The sequence below is a fragment of the Eleginops maclovinus genome, chromosome 12 (assembly GCF_036324505.1).
Source record: "Eleginops maclovinus isolate JMC-PN-2008 ecotype Puerto Natales chromosome 12, JC_Emac_rtc_rv5, whole genome shotgun sequence".
Taxonomy (NCBI): Eukaryota; Metazoa; Chordata; class Actinopteri; order Perciformes; family Eleginopidae; genus Eleginops; species Eleginops maclovinus.
This window is the reverse complement of record NC_086360.1, coordinates 3,988,019-4,010,126: the sequence shown is the minus strand read 5'-3', so window position 1 is coordinate 4,010,126 and position 22,108 is coordinate 3,988,019. Positions and strand designations below refer to the sequence as shown.

At 41.8% G+C, this 22,108-nt stretch overlaps 2 protein-coding genes and 1 long non-coding RNA gene across 4 annotated transcripts in view; 2 read left to right on the top strand and 1 right to left on the bottom strand.

Annotated features, from left to right (window-relative positions):
* Positions 1-9,682, top strand: part of ogdha (oxoglutarate dehydrogenase a) — a 40,125-nt gene extending 30,443 nt beyond the window's left edge. For both annotated transcript variants that reach the window (XM_063898003.1, XM_063898004.1), the window contains exons 17-23: positions 1,094-1,272; positions 2,000-2,071; positions 3,614-3,739; positions 4,162-4,234; positions 4,320-4,483; positions 6,591-6,745; positions 7,658-9,682. In XM_063898003.1, the coding sequence (XP_063754073.1) occupies positions 1,094-1,272; positions 2,000-2,071; positions 3,614-3,739; positions 4,162-4,234; positions 4,320-4,483; positions 6,591-6,745; positions 7,658-7,778 (890 nt within the window). In that variant the 3' untranslated portion in view covers positions 7,779-9,682. The remainder of the gene's footprint in view (positions 1-1,093; positions 1,273-1,999; positions 2,072-3,613; positions 3,740-4,161; positions 4,235-4,319; positions 4,484-6,590; positions 6,746-7,657) is intronic.
* Positions 9,683-12,081: 2,399 nt separating this feature from the next.
* On the top strand, positions 12,082-13,436 carry LOC134873008 (uncharacterized). Its single transcript, XR_010166905.1, has 4 exons — positions 12,082-12,403; positions 12,488-12,603; positions 12,799-12,910; positions 13,009-13,436. It is a non-coding gene; the product is annotated as an uncharacterized LOC134873008 (long non-coding RNA).
* Positions 13,437-13,438: 2 nt separating this feature from the next.
* On the bottom strand, positions 13,439-15,146 carry LOC134873006 (uncharacterized). Its single transcript, XM_063896388.1, has 6 exons — positions 14,774-15,146; positions 14,517-14,584; positions 14,259-14,432; positions 14,109-14,167; positions 13,956-14,018; positions 13,439-13,830 (listed from the first exon to the last, which is right to left on the bottom strand). The coding sequence occupies exons 1-6, from the start codon at positions 14,926-14,928 to the stop codon at positions 13,720-13,722; spliced, it is 630 nt and encodes a 209-aa protein (XP_063752458.1). The 5' UTR covers positions 14,929-15,146; the 3' UTR covers positions 13,439-13,719.
* Positions 15,147-22,108: the final 6,962 nt, after the last annotated feature.

The following is a 22,108-nucleotide window of genomic DNA, read 5'->3' as shown; positions in this document are numbered from 1 at the left end:
CCAGTATGGGCCTGATGATCCCTCGAGTATTTCATTATTATTTTGCTACTTTGTACCCCACTACCATATGGAGGAAAATTGTGTACTCTACAGATCTGGATTAATGATGGTAAATATAATCAGCCCTTAAATCAGACTGTAGTTCACCTGCAGTAAATCCAGCAGCTACCCTGCAGTATACAAAGCCATTCAAACTAGCTGCACCTTTACCAGCTCTGAGAACACTTTAATGATCAATAATTATAAAACATATCAGAGATATTATTCTGAAATGGACCAATCAAACAATGACTACTTTTACTGTCGCTACTTTAAGTACATTTAGATGAGAGTACTTTCTACTTTCACTGGAGGAACATTTAGAATACTTTTACTGTGACAGAGTATTCCTACACTCTGGTACTTCTACTTTACTCAAGTACAAGATCTGAGTACTTCTACTTTACTCAAGTACAAGATCTGAGTACTTCTACTTTACTCAAGTACAAGATCTGAGTACTTCTACTTTTACTCAAGTACAAGATCTGAGTACTTCTACTTTTACTCAAGTACAAGACCTGAGTACTTCTACTTTTACTCAAGTACAAGATCTGAGTACTTCTACTTTTACTCAAGTACAAGACCTGAGTACTTCTACTTTTACTCAAGTACAAGACCTGAGTACTTCTACTTTTACTCAAGTACAAGATCTGAGTACTTCTACTTTTACTCAAGTACAAGACCTGAGTACTTCTACTTTTACTCAAGTACAAGACCTGAGTACTTCTACTTTTACTCAAGTACAAGACCTGAGTACTTCTACTTTTACTCAAGTACAAGATCTGAGTACTTCTACTTTTACTCAAGTACAAGACCTGAGTACTTCTACTTTTACTCAAGTACAAGATCTGAGTACTTCTACTTTTACTCAAGTACAAGATCTGAGTACTTCTACTTTTACTCAAGTACAAGATCTGAGTACTTCTACTTTTACTCAAGTACAAGACCTGAGTACTCGTCCCAGTCCCACCTCTGAATAAAGGAAACTGGACTAATCCTCTGCCTGCAGATGAACAGTATAAATATCGTTATTGTATGTTGTGTGTGTCTGTAGGCTTTGAGTTGGGTTTTGCGATGGCGAGTCCCAACGCTCTGATCCTGTGGGAGGCTCAGTTCGGAGACTTCCACAACACGGCCCAGTGCATCATCGACCAGTTCATCTGTCCTGGGCAGGCCAAGTGGGTCCGACAGAACGGCATCGTGCTGCTGCTGCCGCACGGCATGGAGGGCATGGTGAGGAAAACAAAAACACTCACACACGCAGCATGGTGTAGACATTATATCCGACACTACAGGCTGATTTGATATATCTGGCTTTTTTTAAGACATAAATATTCTAATACTTTTGCTACATACTATATAAACAGTTTTTGTAAATCATCATTTCAGGAGGCAATGAGGCAAAAATACATCAGTAATTAATTCCAATCTGACTGGAATACAATACCCAACAGTTATAAACAAGTTTGAAATGAAATGTTATGCTAGCATTAATAACAACAACGTTTTAGACACAATGTTAAATCTGTCACTGAAATACTTTCATTTATCAGTGATCTTTAAGCGGAAAACACAAGTAGTTTAGCTCCTATCATAAAGAGGAACATATCAACAAAAACAGTAACAAGAATCATTAGATAAGAGGTGTATACTAGAGTGTTTTTAAGACCTTATTCCTGGTGTCTAACATAAAACACGAGGGGGAAATGAGGAAAACGGAAAATTCAATGCTACTCATTTCCAGGTCTAAGGAATTACTCCTGCACCACTCCATTGGCCATGCCAGTCCTCCCTCCTAAACATTGAACCACATTTAGGAGCGTTATTTAGCCTCCTCCCCGACAAGCTAGCTCGACCAATGGATTCCTCATGTTACATACGATACCAGTATCTTCATTCCAACTTTAAAGCTGCATCCAGAGTGTGTAATAAGTGTGTGAGGGATTGTTTGTGTCTGCAGGGTCCAGAACATTCTTCAGCTCGTCCAGAGAGATTCCTCCAGATGTGCAACGACGACCCCGACGTCATGCCGGTAAGACTGCTGCTTTGGCTTCTGAGCACTCTGAGATCACACCGGTTCTTTTTTTGAATACATAGCATGGCATTTAGCTGATGCTGGTATCCAAAGCATCTTTACTGGTGCAGTGAACCAGATACTGACTCAGAACAACCAGACAAGTGCAGATATTTTCACTTCAAAAAGACAAGCCATTGTAAGTGCTGGTGTACTGATGTGCAGTCAGCCTTTAAATATATCGCTGCTCTCTCCACTGTACAGTTAGTAGTAGTTATTCAGATCACTTTGATATAACTGCTTATGTCACATTTGTGCCACAACTATTCTCAAGACCCTGTCATACCTGAATCCCACTCTGAGATCACAGTATCACTGTTCAGATTTCTTTTTTTAGAACTTTGTTTTTTTTGTTTCAAACAATAATACAGTACAATATATCTTTCAGTCACATTTCAGATTTTCCAGCTGTGTCAATAGAATCTCAAAGAGCTTTCAGGTATTAGACAACCAGTAACAGAGAACCACTCCAGGGCTAAACAAGACCAAACCTTAGAAATATAGAAAATAAGAAAATAAATAATAGTAAATAAACAAAAATAATAATGATGGAAAGAGAAAACAAGTCACATAGAAAGGTGTTAACAGCTCTGACTGTATTAGTAGATGCATTACAGGTGTCCCATCGCGTCATGAATGTATTTTTCAGCAAACATAATACAATTTGCTCCATGTGGTGGATATCCCACACTCTCTGAATCCAGCAGTTATAGGTGGGAGGTTCTGGTTTCACTGTTCACATTTCTAAAGGCATTACCATTATGTTTGTTTATTTTAATGTGGAAAAAACCGCAGTCCGGATCAGGTTATTTATTTACACATTAGTTAGATTTGGTTGGCAGGTAAAAGACAAGGGATCCATTATGAATTCCAAAACAATGTAGAGAAATCTCCAAACCAGTACCCGCTGCTCCATCACATGTAAAACATTTAAATCCACCAGTACATTCATGAGGAAGGTAATAAATCAACAAGCCACATTTGAGCATTTCTGGCACAACATGACCCGTTTCTGGTCAAAACTAGTTCAAAATGAGTTTCCCAGCTAATTTCAAGACCTCATTTATTTAGATATGTTGTTTCCAGAAATCTAAAGTGAGACAAAGTTGACTTTGCACCTTGTTCTAATCATTTAGGACGTGTCAGGCATTGTTTCCATAGCACCTGTGTCACGCTGCTACAACTTTTTTATTTGTGCAATGTCTGTTGGAACAAAGCAGTTTTTAAAAGGCTTTGTTCTACACTTTGGGACAACTAACCTCCTGAAGGAGTAAGCTGGCACTCTGTGTGCAGAGTGGGGGTCATCCCCCAGCATAGAGCTGGATAACTGCTGTACTCACTCAGAGAGCGGTGCCCAGTGTTGAGGATGGATAACAAATGTACAGAGCTTCGCCTGAAGAGGAATCTCTATAGCAGCTATACTTTAGGGCTTAGTTTTTTACGTTGAAGTATATCGTTTTTAAAATGATTGATAGAGTAAATCCTCTCGCCCTCTCTCAGACCCTCACGGAGGACTTTGCGGTGCGTCAGCTCTACGACTGTAACTGGATCGTGGTGAACTGTTCCTCTCCTGGAAACTACTTCCATGTCCTCAGACGACAGATCCTCCTGCCATACAGAAAGCCTGTGAGACACACACACACACACACACACACACACACACACACACACACACACACACACACACACACACACACACACACACACACACACACACACACACACACACACACACACACACACACACACACACACACACACACACACACACACACACACACACACTCTCTCTCTCTCTCTCTCTCTGGCTCATGGCTGTCTGAATATACCTGCTCTTGCTCTTCCTCCTCCTATTTCCCTTCTTCCTCCTCTCCTATCTCCTAATCCTCTTCCTTTTCTTCTTCTATTCTATTCACTTTTTTAAAAATGTTTCTGTTTTGTAGCTAAACTTCTCTTTATACTCTTGATCCTTCAGTTTGGTTGCTGCATTAATTTGACTCTCAAAGTGTTTGGATTTGACCTGCTAAACTTCCTGTTTGCCCCTCCAGTTGATCGTCTTCACTCCCAAATCTCTGCTGCGTCTCCCAGAAGCCAGATCCAGCTTTGATGAGATGCTGCCTGGTACTATGATTATTAAAGTCATAGTTGATCATAATAAAAGTAATCTTTTAGAGGGCTGAGTCTGACTTCAGTGTCTCTCTTGCAGGGACTCAGGTCCAGAGGCTGATCCCGGAGAGAGGCTTAGCGTCGCAGAGTCCGGAGGAGGTGAAGCGTCTGATCTTCTGCACAGGAAAGGTTTACTACGAGCTGGTGAAAGAGAGGAAGAACAGAGGCATGGAGGCTACTGTGGCCATCGCACGTATAGAGCAGGTAAACACACACACACACACACACACACACACACAAAAACACAAAATACACAAAGAGTGTCGCATCATGCAAAGTTTAACTGAGTGGAGAAGCTGGTCTGTTTTGTCTCCTGGGGGTGAGGGGTTAGGGTGTCCAGCAGAGGTGGGAGAAGTACTCAGATCTTGTACTTGAGTAAAAGTAGAAGTACTCAGTTCTTGTACTTGAGTAAAAGTAGAAGTACTCAGTTCTTGTACTTGAGTAAAAGTAGAAGTACTCAGATCTTGTACTTGAGTAAAAGTAGAAGTACTCAGATCTTGTACTTGAGTAAAAGTAGAAGTACTCAGGTCTTGTACTTGAGTAAAAGTAGAAGTACTCAGGTCTTGTACTTGAGTAAAAGTAGAAGTACTCAGATCTTGTACTTGAGTAAAAGTAGAAGTACTCAGATCTTGTACTTGAGTAAAGTAGAAGTACTCAAATCTTGTACTTGAGTAAAGTAGAAGTACTCAGATCTTGTACTTGAGTAAAGTAGAAGTACTCAAATCTTGTACTTGAGTAAAGTAGAAGTACTCAGATCTTGTACTTGAGTAAAGTAGAAGTACTCAGATCTTGTACTTGAGTAAAAGTAGAAGTACTCAAATCTTGTACTTGAGTAAAGTAGAAGTACTCAGATCTTGTACTTGAGTAAAAGTAGAAGTACTCAAATCTTGTACTTGAGTAAAGTAGAAGTACTCAAATCTTGTACTTGAGTAAAAGTAGAAGTACTCAGATCTTGTACTTGAGTAAAGTAGAAGTACTCTGATCTTGTACTTGAGTAAAGTAGAAGTACTCAAATCTTGTACTTGAGTAAAGTAGAAGTACTCAGATCTTGTACTTGAGTAAAGTAGAAGTACTCAGATCTTGTTCTTGAGTAAAGTAGAAGTACTCAGATCTTGTACTTGAGTAAAAGTAGTAGTACTCTGATCTTGTACTTGAGTAAAGTAGAAGTACTCTGATCTTGTACTTGAGTAAAGTAGAAGTACCAGAGTGTAGGAATACTCTGTCACAGTAAAAGTCCTGCATTCTAAATGTTCCTCCAGTGAAAGTAGAAAGTACTCTCATCTAAATGTACTTAAAGTAGCGACAGTAAAAGTAGTCATTGTTTGATTGGTCCATTTCAGAATAATATCTCTGATATGTTTTATAATGATTGATCATTAAAGTGTTCTCAGAGCTGGTAAAGGTGCAGCTAGTTTGAATGGCTTTGTATACTGCAGGGTAGCTGCTGGATTTACTTTGTCAGCATTGAGCCTTCAGGGTTCAGGCCTGATTTCAGACCATTTCTAACTCATGAAACATCTATTTCTTTTAATACATTTGAGTAAGGAGGCAAAATAACACCAGCGTTGATCTGTGTCTTAGTTCCATCAAAGCATTTAGTCAATTCTTCCAAATGCATGTGTAAATGTTCAGTACATTACTTAAAGGTGCCATAGAATGGAAAACTGTACTCACCTTGGCATAGTTGAATAAGGAGAGTTCGGTACATTGAACTGACATACCGTGAACCTCAAACACCATTGTTTCCTCCTTCACGTGCAAATCATGGATATGCATATCACAGCGGTAAAACGGGCGAATTAGAACAATCCCTGTGTGTGACGTCACACACGGTAGTCCAGCCCCAACATTTGCATACACAGCTGCTGGAAACACTAACGCTAACACTTACCACTCCGTAACGTTGCTCTCCAATCTCCGACCAACTGGCTGTTCTTCAAATTCATCGGTTTCCTCCTCCGATAAAGGCTCACACATGTAAGGCTGGATGCCAATAGCCTCCATGGTTCATCTCTCAGTGAACTTCACTTCTGTGGACTCTGAGGCAGCCATGGATTGCTCCTTGTAAACCAGCCAATCAGAGCAGAGCTCGTCATAATTATGTAAATGAGCCCCCAATAAGGCAATTCAGCTTGTTTCATTCTAGGACCAAATCATAGGGTTGTAAATGGGTCTGTAAAACCGCATCTGGACATTTTTTGGATCAACCAAAGTTATATACCTCTTTATAGACATCAGAGAACAATTTAAAACACCAGATAGATGCTTTCTATGGCACCTTTAAAAATGTTCTCCCTTTTCTTTCCTCCAGCTGTCACCGTTCCCCTTCGACCAGGTGAAGGCAGAGTCGGAGCTTTATGCCAATGCTGACCTGGTTTGGTGTCAGGAGGAGCACAAAAACCAGGGTTACTACGACTACGTGAAGCCCCGCATCAGGACCACCACCCAGAGAGCCAAACCTGTGTGGTGAGCATCCTATCCTCCATGCTAACAGCCTGGATACCTTAACTGCTGTTTAAATGTCTTTAACCAACATTTCAAAATGCTAAGATATGGAGAGAAGGATTTCATTCACCTTTTTTCATTAGTTAGAAACATAGATTTTGCTTTATAATTCACCGAGTGCCTCTCACTTAACGTCACTGAGATCAACACAGAACGAGCAGAACAGGTTCTATTGGGTTGTGATGCTCACGCAGATAAGCAGCTGTTTAGTTGGAAACAAAACAGGCAAATTCATGAATAATTAGCTGATCGTACTAACAGCAAATCTAGATACTTCCCCCTGTGTATCGTGCTGTTTCTTGCAGGCTTTATAAATGTGAACATCCGTGGAAAATATATATCTAGTTACCAAGGTTTGAATTCAATTAAAAAGATGAAAAAGTGAAACACAACAGCTGCTCAGTCTCCCCCACTTAATCCCTCATATTATCGAGATGGATCGCTATTGGTATGACTGAAGGAAGATATTTATAGAAACAATATTTGATGCAATGTATGCACAACTTGTTAGGCCTACACATCCGCGACACATCTGTTTACACGTCTGCGTTTGTCTTGTCACGATCTGTTTGTGTGAATGCCGGAATGGCGAGAAACTTCAAGTGCCGCGGCAGCAAGGCATTATGGGACAGCATTTTATCCGTTCCTTTCCTAAAGGAGGGTCCAGTGTTCCCTAAGCTAAACGAGGTTATAAAGGAAGTTCCTTTCCTGTCTTCTAGAGAATTACACTCTTATTACGACTTCCACTGAGGTACCTCCAGGTCCTTTCACTCCGTTAGGAACCTTCCTAAGCTACACTGAGAGTCAAACACATCCCAAGTGTCAGCTCAGGGCGATTTGACCTTTGACCCCCCTCTCTCCTCCTCTCTTCAGGTATGCTGGCAGAGGCCCCGCCGCCGCTCCAGCGACAGGAAACAAGAAGGCTCACCTGATGGAGCTGCAGCGCTTACTGGACAACGCCTTTGGCCTGGACGCATTCAAAGATCAGCAGTAGACCTGTGACCCCTGACCTGCAACACCTGGAATAAACCTTCACCTGTCTGACCTTTGACCCCCAACCCTCCTGGATTCAGTGGTGACACTTTAGCTGCATCACCACACACACACACACACACACACACACACACACACACACACACACACACACACACACACTCACACTCTGTAATATTGCATATGCTAATAATACATTTGCGTACTTCTACAAATACAGCACACTGCATAGTCTGCATACATGGTGTACTACTTAGTGCTGCACACTACAAAGTACACAGTGTACTTCAGAAATACCGTCACTCATTTTACACCCAGTGTCCAGTTTAGAGACAGCAGAAGTTATTGGAGACTTTATACGCAAAACAAATACCATCCTTAATATTCCGGAATATTCCAGATTTTCTTACGAATATATCACTTTATTATCTCAGAGTATATTCAAGTTTTTTCTAATATTACATTTCTCTTTGTAAATGTACCACTCTCTGCAGAAATGAACTGTTACTCTGACATCTTACTCCAAAACCTGAGTGACCTGCAGTGTGTACATTATGGTATCAGTGTTTAGTATTATCGTAGCAGACGCACTGTACTATTATTCTGTTGGTAGTATACATGTGTACTACTGCAGTACACAGTGTACTACTGCAGTATGTAAGTGTGCAGTAAGTGCTGTGTGCACTGTTCAGTCCTACAGCAGCAGACTCAGCTCCACAACAGACAACACAGGTTTGATACTACTAATGCTACAAAGTGTTTGATACTGTAAAGCATCTAAACAATCAATGATTTATTCAGACAGGAAGGCAAGTATACAGAGAACAGCCTTCCAGTCGATCCGGAGTCTAAAGACGGACAGATGCCATTGAGAGAAAATGCAACCGATGACAAAGCTCCTGTTGCTTTACATTCCCTGTCAGTAAAAGATATTCGAAACACTGATCTGGTTGTGCAGGAACTACAAAAGTGTTGTCTTAAGTTAGCAACATTTAGAAAAAGAGTCGAGACATGAGGACATTTTAGACAACATGAAACAAACTAAGAAGACAAAGTTGACTGTGGTGGAGTGAAGCCTGAACCTGAGTTTACAGGTGAAACACACACACTCACACCCACCTTCCTCCGTCCACACACACACACACACACACACACACACACACACACACACACACACACACACACACACACACACTCCAGCTGTATTATGTAACAGCAGGTCAGCAGTTATCACGTCACCATCATCCCTGTCATCTCTACTTCCCTCAAGCGTTGCAGGACACATTTTCATTTGAGTTTAACATAAATGTCCATTCGCTTATTTAGCACTCCCTATTGAAAGCCAATGGGAGCAGGGCTAGCTGGTACAGTGAGAGTGGAATCTCTACAGCAGGTGGAGAGTTTTCTTGCCTTTCAGCAGGTATGTTAAAGGAGAAGTCTGTAACTAGTCACCATGGCAGCGCTTAACTCGCACATTGAGATTTTAATGTTTTACTTTGACAAAGGATTTTTGGGGGAATAAAATGGCGGAGGTCTGTGTCGTCATGCGTCCCTACATGAGCTCAACCAAATGCACTGCTGACTATGATTTAACCCCTTGGCTTCTATTCTTCATCCCTCTATCTCTTTTCTCTCGCGAGCGTTTATCTCGTGCCAAAACGGAGCGTCTCATGTTTTTATTATTTACTTCTTCGTGTTTCAGCTGAGTGAACTCTTGTCAGCAGGAAATAAAATCGCCTGGTTTTTGAAAAATAAAATGACAACAGAAGATGAAATCAGCTGCTGCACATGGTGTTCTGGGCTTCTGTGAGACAAAGAAAATGATTTATTTATTTTCATAATAGGGGATTGAAATTCTCTTCATTTTTTTTGCTTCATTCAATAAAGAATACAGTATGTACTGAAGAGCTGCTGCGTCCGTCTCTTTACTGTTTGCATTTATTTACATTATGTTTCTTTTGTAAAAACTACCCAAAAATGACTTCACAATGTCATTATTTGTTATTTTCCTTGTTGCTGCAGCCTTTATTTTAATATGAAATATAATGGTCTATTGTCAATCTGTAAATTATGCTCATGACCACTTTTATTATTATTTTATAAAATAAATATTTTAACTTGTTTTTTTAAGTAATGAATACTACAAAACACATCAAGTCCAAAGCAGTTTTTTTTCTCTGCCATCCAGCGATATGAGAAGGCAAACCGGCTCTAAGGACATTGATCAACTTACGTGTCCCATCTGCTTCCACACAGTTTACACTGGCCTTCAAACTGAGGGAGGAAGTCTTTGTACCGCAAGCAAGTGTAGCTATGACTGCTAAGTACTCAGATCTTGTACTTGAGTAAAAGTAGAAGTACTCTGATCTTGTACTTGAGTAAAAGTAGAAGTACTCAGATGTTGTACTTGAGTAAAGTAGAAGTACCAGAGTGTAGGAATACTCTGTCACAGTAAAAGTCCTGCATTCTAAATGTTCCTCCAGTAAAAGTAGAAAGTACTCTCATCAAAATGTACTTAAAGTAGCGACAGTAAAAGTAGTCATTGTTTGATTGGTCCATTTCAGAATAATATCTCTGATATGTTTTATAATGATTGATCATTAAAGTGTTCTCAGAGCTGGTAAAGGTGCAGCTAGTTTGAATGGCTTTGTATACTGCAGGGTAGCTGCTGGATTTACTCCAGGTGAACTAAAGGCTGATTTAAGGGCTGATTATATTTACCATTATTAATCCAGATCTGTAAAGTAACTAAAGGGATTAATACATGTCGTATCATTTACCTCTGAATTGTAGTGAGGTAGAAATACTAAGTAGTAGCAACTGGAAGAAGGAAAGTACAAGTATCTCAACATTGTACTTAAGTACAGTACTTGAGTAAATGTACTTAGTTCCCCGGTGACCTAAATACCATTGAACCACACCCATGTGATAATTGCTGCAAGTGATAACTAATAGGTTTTAAACGTAGTGCAAGCTGAAATGAAGATAACATAAATAATAAGCTATGGCAAAACAAGCATTTTGGCTCCTACACAACCCAAAGTCAAGAAAACCCTGATTAGTGCAGGTCACAATAAAGTATTTTGATTAGGAAAGAGAACAGGGAGTACAAATGTTGAGTTACCTTTAAAATGTCACCAAAAAGTACTTGTGCACATTTACATGTTGAAGATAATTCTCTTGAGAAAATGTTCTGGCATCTCAAAACCTTCTCTCATTGGATCATTACTGTAAGAAAACATTACAGTCATTGTTCAGTCTCACACTAAACCCTGAGTGCGAATATCACAAAATACAAAGACAGTTATCAAAAGTACAAAAACGTAAATGATTGTTTTTGATATACCAGTACAGGCCTTTTGGATTTTCCACCACATAAATAAACGTAACACAAAAAGTAAGGACATTTGTGCGTGGTAATTATTTCTTTTATGTAGCAATGCTTCTTGGCAATAAGAAGAAAACAGGCTTTCAACGGTATAAGATTTATTGCCAAGAAGAAATGATCTTATCTTGGCAGCCTGTTGCAGCAGCTCGCTGTGTTTTATTGATATATTGTCTTTGAGATGTCCACACTTTAGCATTGTTTATATTTCTATTTCTTATTATTTTCTATGCCTTGTATTATGCAAAACATTCCCAGTTTGGGATTAATAAAGTAATTTTCATCTTATCTTATTTTACAACAAAGAAATAAGATGCCAAACACACATTTCCTTCCTTTTTGTGTTAGGTTTATAAATACCTCCATAACAAAAGATAAGTCATGGGGCCTGTACTACGAAGCTGGTTTTCTGGCTTACCGGGGTAACTTCGAGAGTAACTTGGTCACGTGCAGCGTATGTTGCTGGTTAACCCATACTACGAAAGTTGGATATGTTAAAACCGAGGTATGCTGCCATGGCAATATACGTAGGATCCCAAAACTGGTCTTCCCAGTTTTAGTTCTTGGTTAACCCTAGGGGCCTGTACTACGAAGCTGGTTTTCTGGCTTACCGGGGTAACTTCGAGAGTAACTTGGTCACGTGCAGCGTATGTTGCTGGTTAACCCATACTACGAAAGTTGGATATGTTAAAACCGAGGTATGCTGCCATGGCAATATACGTAGGATCCCAAAACTGGTCTTCCCAGTTTTAGTTCTTGGTTAACCCTAGGTTTCCGATTAACCACACCCTATTTAGACACCACTCCTCCACCGACATGTCCCCTAAAGACAATGCCAGCATACCTGGACGATCCGTACGATATAGGCGCGCAGATTGTGAGGGGCTCTCTTCGGAGGGCGAGGGTATTTAGAGACCCGGACGATGTTCTCCATGAAAGATATAGATTCTCAGCTGAGGGAATTCGTTACCTATGCCAGCTGCTCGAGGCGGACGTCTCTAATGTAACCCGCCGAAGTCAGGCCCTCACAATCGAGCAAATGTTATGTCTTTCATTGCGCTATTTCGCCAGCGGACAATATATGTATTCCATCGGTGATGCTGAAAACCTGAGTAAGAACACTGTATGCCGGGTGATACGGAAGGTGGTACTTGCTCTCACTAAACTGGTGGATGCATTTGTTGTATTCCCTGGCCATTTGCCTGCACGTCAGATAAAAGAAGGGTTCTATGCAATCGCTGGTAATATGCCACTAATCTAAAAATAGGTAATTTGCACATTTCATAGTTGTGACTGGCAACTGATTTGACTAACAAAATATCTAGGTTTCCCAAGAGTAATTGGAGCCATTGATTGTACGCACATTCCTATCAGTGCACCCCTGGGAGAGCATGAGCGGGATTTTGTGAATAGAAAGTCCAAACACACCATCAATGTCCAGGTAATACACAAGACTAACAGATTAACAGTAGGCGTACATTGTACAGTCCACGATTCATTGGAATAGGTAATGTCAACCTGTCAATTCCTGTTGTCATGTAGAATGATTTCCTGTCCTCTGCATGGGGTGGTGTCATTTACATGCGCAACAGCATGCCTCACCTGTTATGTTCCTTACCTGTGCACATATTCTTAGATGACATGCGATCACCACTATATGATCACAAGCCTGGATGCAAGGTGGCCAGGGTCAGTCCATGACTCCCGTATATTCAGAGAATCATCACTGTCTGACAGATTCCACCAAGGTAAAAGTCCTATATCGATTTACCTGAAGTAATATGCTTTAATAGTGAACATGAAATCAGTGTGACAGTTGTTTAATTTTTCCTCCATTTCATCTAAGGGCAATTTGATGGAATCCTGCTGGGGGACCGTGGCTACGCATGCATGAAGTTCCTCATCACACCATTTCCTGATCCACAAACAAGGCAACAGAGATCATTTAATCATGCACACAGTGTCACTAGGGCCAGGATCGAAATGACATTTGGCATATTGAAGGCCCGATTCGCCTGCCTGAAGGTCCTTCGGGTCAAGCCAGACAGGGCCTGCCAAACCATAGCAGCATGTGTGGTTCTTCAGAATGTCGCCACAATAAGGAAGGAAAGAGTGCCCCCTCATGATCCTCCCCCACCCCCTGATATTACTGATCCAATCACCCTGGATCATCCAACAGGCCGTGCTGTCAGGGATGCCATTACCAACCAGTTTTTCCAATGAATTGTACACACCACAAATTAAATGCACAAAAATAAAGACATGTCACACCAATCTCTGATATTATTCATTTATTAGATGACTCTCTTTCCTGCAAGAAGAAAAGGTGACGAAAAGCCAGATCAATGACACACATATAGGGTGTGGGTAGCCTATATATTAATGGAGTGATAAGACAATACCTTCTTCTCATGTTCCAGCTTTTCAATTTCTAATTCCAGCTTTCTGATCTCCAGCCTCTTCTTTGTGCGGTCTAGCTCCAGCACTTTCTTGTATAAACTACGGACATTGTCCACTGTGGCCTACACAACCCCCACCCCATGTTGTACACATTAGCCTAGTATGCATTATATTCAGTAATTAAACAAGGAAGGAGAAACTGTACTTTGTCTGACTGTGAGGTCCCTGGGAGGGAGGCTTCAGGAGGGGAAAGCTCCTCCAAGTCCTCCTAACACACACACACACACACATTGCATTAATGACACAGGTCACTTGATTCAGACAGTACTGACAAATGATGCTCACCCTCCTAGGACATTAATGTGGCATATAGTAGCAGTAAAGTGTTTTAACCTGCATGTGTGTGTCGGAGGGGGCTGTGAGGGTCTCGTCATCATCATCATCATCATCATCATCCTGAAAAGATTCAGAATTTTACGCTGCACCCATACTTTAGGGGTGACATAGCCTAATTTACATGTCATGGATGTTATCCATTTGAATTACCTGTGTCAGAGGATGAATGCATCCTGGTGGCTGCAGGGTTGTGATGTTTCCACCCTCGACTGCATGCAACAGAAGACACATGTTACTGATGATTCAGGGGAAGAAAGCCAAAATACTCTAACATGAAGAACGATGAATGCCATACATTACCTTGCACATAGAGGGTGGACATTTCAGCTGCCCCAGGGTTAGACTGTACCCCTGCCACCCCATCCATCATCACCCTGCCACTGTTGTTGGCTAGGGCCAACTCTTCAGCAAGAGTAAAGGAGTCTGGTGCCCTCCCTCCTCCTGTGCGCCTTATTTCTACCTTCTTCTTGTTGGCTGTTAAAGACAGACACATTTAGCTCTCTCTGACACACACACACACACACACACACACACACACACACACACATTCTTACTTACCATTCTGAATGATGTTTTTGTACTTCATCTGGACCTGCTGCCAGGTCCGTTTGGCGCTGCTGGTACCTCTGGAAGTATTTAAGGGACATACACAGAATTAGTGAAGGGGACTAAACATTCAGTTGTCCTGCTTCATTTGTGGTTGCACATACGATACAGTAACGTTCCGACTGTTATTGTACATCGTCCTGACATACTGTATTCAGGTTGGGATTATTTTAACGGACATATAGAAGTAAAGAAATAGGCCTACTTACGAATTTACGCGGTCTGTAATTTGCTGCCAACACCCCAGTCGCGCCTTGTTTGCTGCCGCGGTGTTGGATTTAGCAGCCAGGGTCGGTTTATACTCTTCATAACTCCTCATTATGATCTCGCATTCCTCTTCTGTGAAATAGGGAGAGCGCGCCATGATCGAGAGTGTTTTTTTGCGCTGGTACCACCCCTTTTATGTGAACGCGCAGTAACTCTGGTTGAGTGAACACAGGTTCAGCTGATCAACTTCATAATCAGCGTCGTAGTACCGTTTAAGACCAATCAAGATGTCCAGGTTTAGTCAACCCCGGGTTACCGCGGAAACCCTGAGTTAGTTCTAAGTAGGTTGAACTCCGTTCGTAGTACAGGCCCATGATCTCCTGAGAATTATTATCAAACAAAGCCTCCATACAAAGTGACGTCCTTCTTAAGAAATATAAAGTAATTGGCACATTCCCAACACAGTGACGATGTTTCACCATATTTCAAACTTCTTGTCAGTCTAAAAGGATGTTCTGTCCATGATTTGGTTCCCGAAGAGTCTAGACAAATACAAAAGCAGTTGAACAGCATTTTGATATACGATGAGGAATGATTTCTCTGTAAGCCTATAGTGTCGGTGCACTCATTATGGTTTGCTCACCGCACAGTGTGAATGGAGGGGTTGATGGAGACCAGTTGGAGCAACATGGCAGTCGAAGCATCAGGGAGGTTGTTGTGGCTCAGACTGCAGCATGCACACAAACACAAACAGTGGAACTTTGATTAATATCTGCTGGCTGCTGCTTTGGGAAGTTTACGAACAGTCCAATCACACACTATGTTCACTTTGTTATCTTCAATAAGGATGTCACTTTTCTGACACCACTGTAAGCCTGCCTGAGTTCTCTGTTAATGCCAGGGGTGTCCAAACTACGGCCCGGGGGCCAACTACAGCCCCTACTCCACTTTTAATTGACCCTCAGCGAATTCTAAAGTATAATGGAATATGTTCCACACCTGAAACCTGTCTTATATTGTACGTCTTAAATAAACATAGCACAAAAAGTAAGGTTTGTTTGGTAGATTATTTCTTTGTTGTAATGTTGTAAAGCGTCTTGCCAATAAATCTTATACCGTTGAGAGAGCCTGTTCATTTCCCTTTCAAATGATGCTTGTCTGACCTGAGCTGAGAAACTTTATCCAGCATGACGAGGATGGACTCTGCTAGTATGGAGATCCACAGGAGGTTCAGTTTGACTCCATCACTGTGTGTAAGGGTGTAGCGCAGAGCAGAACAGTCCATAGGTGACATCTTTCTGCAGGTCAGGTTGATCACATGATCCAAGCACCTCAGTAAACTGGGAATAATATGACTGGCTCAGGCTTTATAATTCTCCCTGATTGCAGTCAACACAAAGCTGGGACTGGGCCTGAAAGCATTGAGTTTTCTCATCTTGCTTTTCTTACTCTTCAATTTCTTTATTTTAGAAGGAGAAACACTTCCTTGTGTGTCCAATACAAGTGACATGTATGACAGATCAGGTTTGTTGTTTTCTTCAACCAGATCTTTGTTTGCATTCCAAAACTCTTCTGATATTTTATGTGCTTTTGACTTCAACTTTGCCTGGTAATCGTGGCACGGTGTCAGGCCTAAAATAAAAACAACTGTGAGTAAACAAAGTAATATTGTAAATTAAATGCTGTGCCCTTAGATGAATATTTGCAGATTGACACATGATTAAAGTAAGCAAAATTACATCAGCCCATCAAACAAAAATAAAAAGACATGAGACGCTTTCTATATAAAAAGGTGTTCAACAACATGATATACCTTGTAGGTAGTTGTTTCCCATTTGTGCGTCTTCCTTGAAAGTGAAGCAGCTTATCCAGTAGTGCGGGTCAAACATCTCAGTAGAAGCTACAGTCTGTTTCCCAGGGAGCAGGGATGTCCGCACCAGGGTCCTCTTCCTCGTCATGTCAATAATTTTGAGGAACTCATAGCAGGCTTCTTCCCCTTTTTTTGTGGCCGAGCCTAGAAGTTTTCTGGTTTTATTGTTGTCATTCCATTCTGTTGTATTTTGCTGACCTCTCCATCCCCTAACACTCCTCGCTGATTCAAGTTCTCTAGAATCACTGACAGATTCCTTAAGTTTCTCACAAGAGGAGTTCTGGCATTGCTCACATACTCCACAGCCGACTGTGTTGTAGAAGCCATGCGTCGTTACTTTCGTGTTTTCTGCACGCAGACCCAACTTCAATGATCTGGAGAAGAAGAAACCTGGTTGAATAGAATATTCTTCACAACAATATTTCTGCCTGTGAAGTATTAACTGTTATGTTTAACATCCAAATAATAACAGAGATCTGCTGATCTAAAAGGAATAAAATATATTCAGGGCAGATAAGAACAGCAGGGAGTTGGATCTAGCATCCATGATACAGTTTTTTGTCATTCGGCGCATTTCTTTAAAACAGTCTTGACCTTCCCTTAACTCTATGTGCAATGGTTACAATGTCATGGGACATCCCAACTCTATTGCTGTATGAAACTCACACAAAACATGTCATTCATGCCTCAAAGATAAGTTAGTGTCAGTAAATTTGCTAATGCAAACAATATTGAAAGGTGTTTTGTCATCGTGTGAGCAGTACTGGTCAAAACATTTCAATGTTCTTTCACCAGCATTCAACACGTGAAATGTTGCTTACACTAAAGTCTCTGCTTTGTTCTTTTTGGTCGAAACTGACTGCTTGCTGTACTTCACCAAAATATTACTTTTGTCCAGCTGAAAGTTGTCTTTTAAATTATTATTATTGCTTTAACTTTAATAGCGTAGTCTGTTCTTGAAATAACATATCAATCATCTATACATGTCAAAAGAAACACAAAATCAAACTAAATGCAGTTGCCCTGGTCACATTGCACACAGACACATGCAGTCTGTATATCGGACACACTTACACTGAGGCCTCACAGACCACACGGATGAGACTCCATCAGATGATCAGCGCCTGTAATACGTGACTTTCCTGAAAATAAATAATAAATCAGTCATATTCATTCGGGCGGACGGCCCGGGAGCAAGGCAGAGGCCGTTAGGCCCCAGAAACAGGGACGTAGGTCATGGCGAGGGAACACTGGGGGCCGGAGACAGGGGCGGAGACAGGGGCTGAGACAGGGGCGGCGACGAAGACCGCGACGGCGCCAAAGACAGTGCCGGAGGCTGCGTCGGGGACACATTGGGGGCCGGGCAGGATGGCGGCGAGACGCCTCTGGAGGACGGGCAGGAGGGCGGCGAGACACCTCTGGAGGACGAGCTGGAAGACGGCAGGACCATGCTCGAGGACGGGCTGGAGGACGGCGAGATGCCTTTGGCGGTCGGGCTGGAGGATGACAGGACCGTGCTCGAGGACGGCGTAGGCAGCGGTGGGACCCCTCTGGAGGGCTGCGGGACCGCTCCGGAGGACCTGGAGCGGGAGGCGGCGGGACCACCAACGGAAAAGGACACGCTTTCGGCGGGACCCCCATCAAAGCGGGTGACGGCAGGACCCCCAACAGAGCAGGAACAGGTGTTGGCGGGACCCCCAACAGAACAGGAACAGATGTTGGCGGGACCCCCATCGGAACAAGAGCAGGTGTTGGCGGGACCCCCATCGGAACAGGTGACGGCAGGACCCCCAACGGAGCAGGTGCAGGTGTTGGCAGGCCCCCCATCGGAACAGGTGGTGGCAGGACCCCCAATGGGACAGGTTTCGGAGGGACCCTCGAGGGGACAGGATCAGAAGTCCGCGGGACCCACAATGAGACAGGAGAGGATGGAGTCGGCTGGACAGGCGAGGCCGGAGATGACCAGAAAGGCGAGGCTGCAGTCGGGTGGACCACCGACAGGACAGGCGGGGCTGCAGTCGACCGGGCCGGCGACAGGACAGGCGGGACTGGAGTGGGCCGGGTCGCCGACAGAGAAGGCGGGACTGGAGTGGGCCGGGCCGCCGACAGGACAGGAATGGCTGGGGTAGGCCGGAACGCAGCTGGAAACATGGTGGTTAGGGCCGAAGCTGCAGCTGGGAACTCGGCTGCTCGGGCCAAAACTTGAGCCAGAAGAGTGCCTGTTGGAGGCGTGCCTGCAGGAGCAAGGGCTGGTCACCTGGCCTTGCATCCCTTAATGGACTGTTGCAGGCTTCGCGGACCTCCAAAGGCCAGGGGGGAGCCAACAAAAGGGTCCACATAAGCTCCCAAGTGGGGAGCTGTGGCAGGCAGGGAGCTAGCATACCTGGGGCTAGCAGGCCGGGAAACAGGTTTTGCCTCACAGCTTCCAAAAAACTCCTCCACCCACTCGGATAATAAGTCTCTTAACCACGGCCTCGAACATACCTCCATGAGTGCCTCGGCCATGATGGCACGCCTCTCCTCTGTACTGGAGGCGTACCGACAGTCATTTTTTAGGCAAGTTAAATTATAAGCTACCTCATAGAGGCTGTCTACTGGGTCTATCTTTTGGTCGCGTCATACTGTCAGGATTGGGGGAAGGACCCAGGTGCAGAAGCAATAGCGGAGGCAGGGGTTCACATGGAACAAAGGGCGAGCTTTTATTTATAAAAAGGCTGTTAACAGAAATGCAAACAAAAGGTAAAACTAAGGAAAAGTACTAAATTAAAACACGGACAACCCAGTGGAAGAGGGAGGGCTGAAAAATGGAGATCCAAAAGGGTTCAGGGAACAGGAAAACGACAAACAACGACGACGACGCAACAGAAAACACAAAGGAAAGCCCAGACTAAATACAGAGGAGGGTAATCACAAGACAACAAACAGCTGGAAAGGGGTGGAGACACACAGGGGTAACAGGTGAGCATGATCAGACAATTAAGACAGGAGGGAAACTAAAGACAGGAAGTAAATCATACAAGACAGGAAGTGACAAAACAAGATACATTCCAAAATAAAACCGTAAACTATAAATACAAAACTGAGATCCTACCACTAAACATGTTTTAAATTATGATGAGGGCATTACCATTGCATTTGTGTTTTTATACAGCCGTACTTATGGATATTTATTAGTTGTACCTGTATGTATTTAGTGTTAGAACCTCACTGTGTACACTGTGTAAACAAGTAAATAATTGAGGAAACTTAAAGAATGCTTGCTAACGTAAAAGCTATGTTGTGAAGTTAAATTGTGAGAATGTCAAGAGGGTTTCAGCTCAATATTTACTTTATCGTAGCAGGCTGGAGTTCAATTGAGTTCTTTTCCCGGTGCATTAACAACAAAGTCTTTGAAGATTTGGTCGCATTCACCAAAAACAAAACTAGTTTTATTGGTGGCCAAATATAGAGCAGTGCTCAGATCAATTGCTTATTTATTTTTCAAATAAAGGTGAATTTATTCTTGTATAAATATCACTCTATAAGCATTATATGATGCATAGTTTATCTTTTTAATTGTGGCTGTCTTTTCACAATACAATGTTCTTCAGGTACTACAGTAGACATACTGTACCATGTAAAATTAAATTAAATTAAAATTCTAAATTGCAAAATGTTTTTTGAATCCTACATAATTTAGATTAGAGAAAATGTATTCTTGGTTACCAAGAGGGTTATGACCCTTAAACATAACATACAAGGTACACATTTACAAATATGAATGAATAGGTTAGTGTATTTGCCAGCATAGTGAACCCGGAATTGTTCAGTACCCCAAAGTGTTATATTAGGAATGTATAGTAGGGGTCCCCAGCACATAGAAACTACAATTTGCCCAATTAGCATAAATTGCGTTAATTTGCATTAGAGCCATTATAGCTTATGTGGATAATAGTGACCAATATCTGACCACCCTGAGTAGGCTAGTGTTGTGACCATTGGAAATAGAGAGCACAAGATGAAAATGATATTGCCTATACTGTGGACAACTTTTCTTCAAATAAATAAGCAATCTGTCCAATCCGAATGGTTCTGAATCCACTCAATCTTCTCAATTGACCCAAAATCAAATTAGCCCACAGACAGTAAACAATGCCACTCTCTGGGGCAGGGCTGAGAAAGTAGTTAACTAGAAACACTTACATCTTCAATAGGAAGGACTTGATAACTAAAGTAATACTGTTTGAACACATACTTATCCACACGTTTTGTCTTTAAATTATGAGTATTGTGCAATGATAATCGTGCAAACAAGAATAGTTGTGTATTTAACTTTTTTAAACGTTGTTTTGTCCTGTTCTTTATTCAACTTACCGGTGGGACACAGTTTGAGCTTCTTGTCACTCAGTGAGCATTAGCGGATTTATCTCTGAGTTGTCGAAGATTTCATAATTCCAATTATACAGCCCCGTGCGCAAATGTCTGAGTCCTTCTGATTTGTCTGTCACTATTGTTGCCAAACCTCACATCCCTGTATGCAAATCAACTCTAGTAGCGTCCGCTTACATCCACAAGATGCCACTATAGGACCAGAAAACAATGTTGTGAAACTGATATTATCCGGCTCACATTAAGGGGGTTTCAAGGTTTCAAGGTTTCAAGGTTTTATTTGTCATATGCACAGCAGATACAGCGTATATGTTGGCAATGAAAATCTTATGTCGCGTGCTCCTCCAACAACTCAACATACATGGTGCAAATAAGATAAATAAGATAAATATTATCACTTGGAATGTTTAATTTCATAAATGATTTATCCTTGAATCATAAGAGATCATGTGTTGTGTTTGTTCAATACGGTCAGGATGATGTTGAATATTGCAAACTACAAACTTGTATTTAATTAGCAAGTTGAACATTTATTCTTGTCTCAAAAAGTCCCAAGTCTAACTTTACTCAAATTAAACATTATGATTGTCACTTTGTTTCACTTGAGATTATGAACAACCTGATAAACATGACATCTGGTAACCTTTTATAGAGTACAATGGCAATATAACTGAATATGTATAATACAAAACATTTGATTGAAGTATCCAGCCTATATATTTCAACATAGTGTCCTACTTGAGACTTGTGTTAATGTAAAGATGTATTTATGTTATTCTAACATGGTGCAATTGTCAAGAAACCTACTGATATGATTGATATGATGTCAATATATATATATAGAATATACATATATACAGTTAAGAACACGGGATCTTAGCAATGTCTTCTCTATATATGTAAATATAGGGAGATGAACACATTGCAAACGATCAGTGCAGGAATCTCTCTCGGTCTCTCTCTGTCTCTCTCTCTCTCTCTCTCTCTCTCTCTCTCTCTCTCTCTCTCTCTCTCTCTCTCTCTCTCTCTCTCTCTCTCTCTCTCTCTACCCTCTGTGTGGGTGTCTCTCTCTCAGAGCTGCTTTCTCCGACCCCCCCTG

What these genes read in the sequence shown, in the direction of transcription:
- LOC134873006 (XM_063896388.1), bottom strand. Translation starts at nt 14,928, where the DNA reads ATGGCGCGCTCTCCCTATTTCACAGAAGAGGAATGCGAGATCATAATG. An exon ending in CAAAAACATCATTCAGAATG is followed by an intron (nt 14,433 to 14,516) that starts GTAAGTAAGAAT and finishes TGTCTTTAACAG; the next exon opens with CCAACAAGAAGAAGGTAGAA. An exon ending in GCATTCATCCTCTGACACAG is followed by an intron (nt 14,019 to 14,108) that starts GTAATTCAAATG and finishes GAATCTTTTCAG; the next exon opens with GATGATGATGATGATGATGA.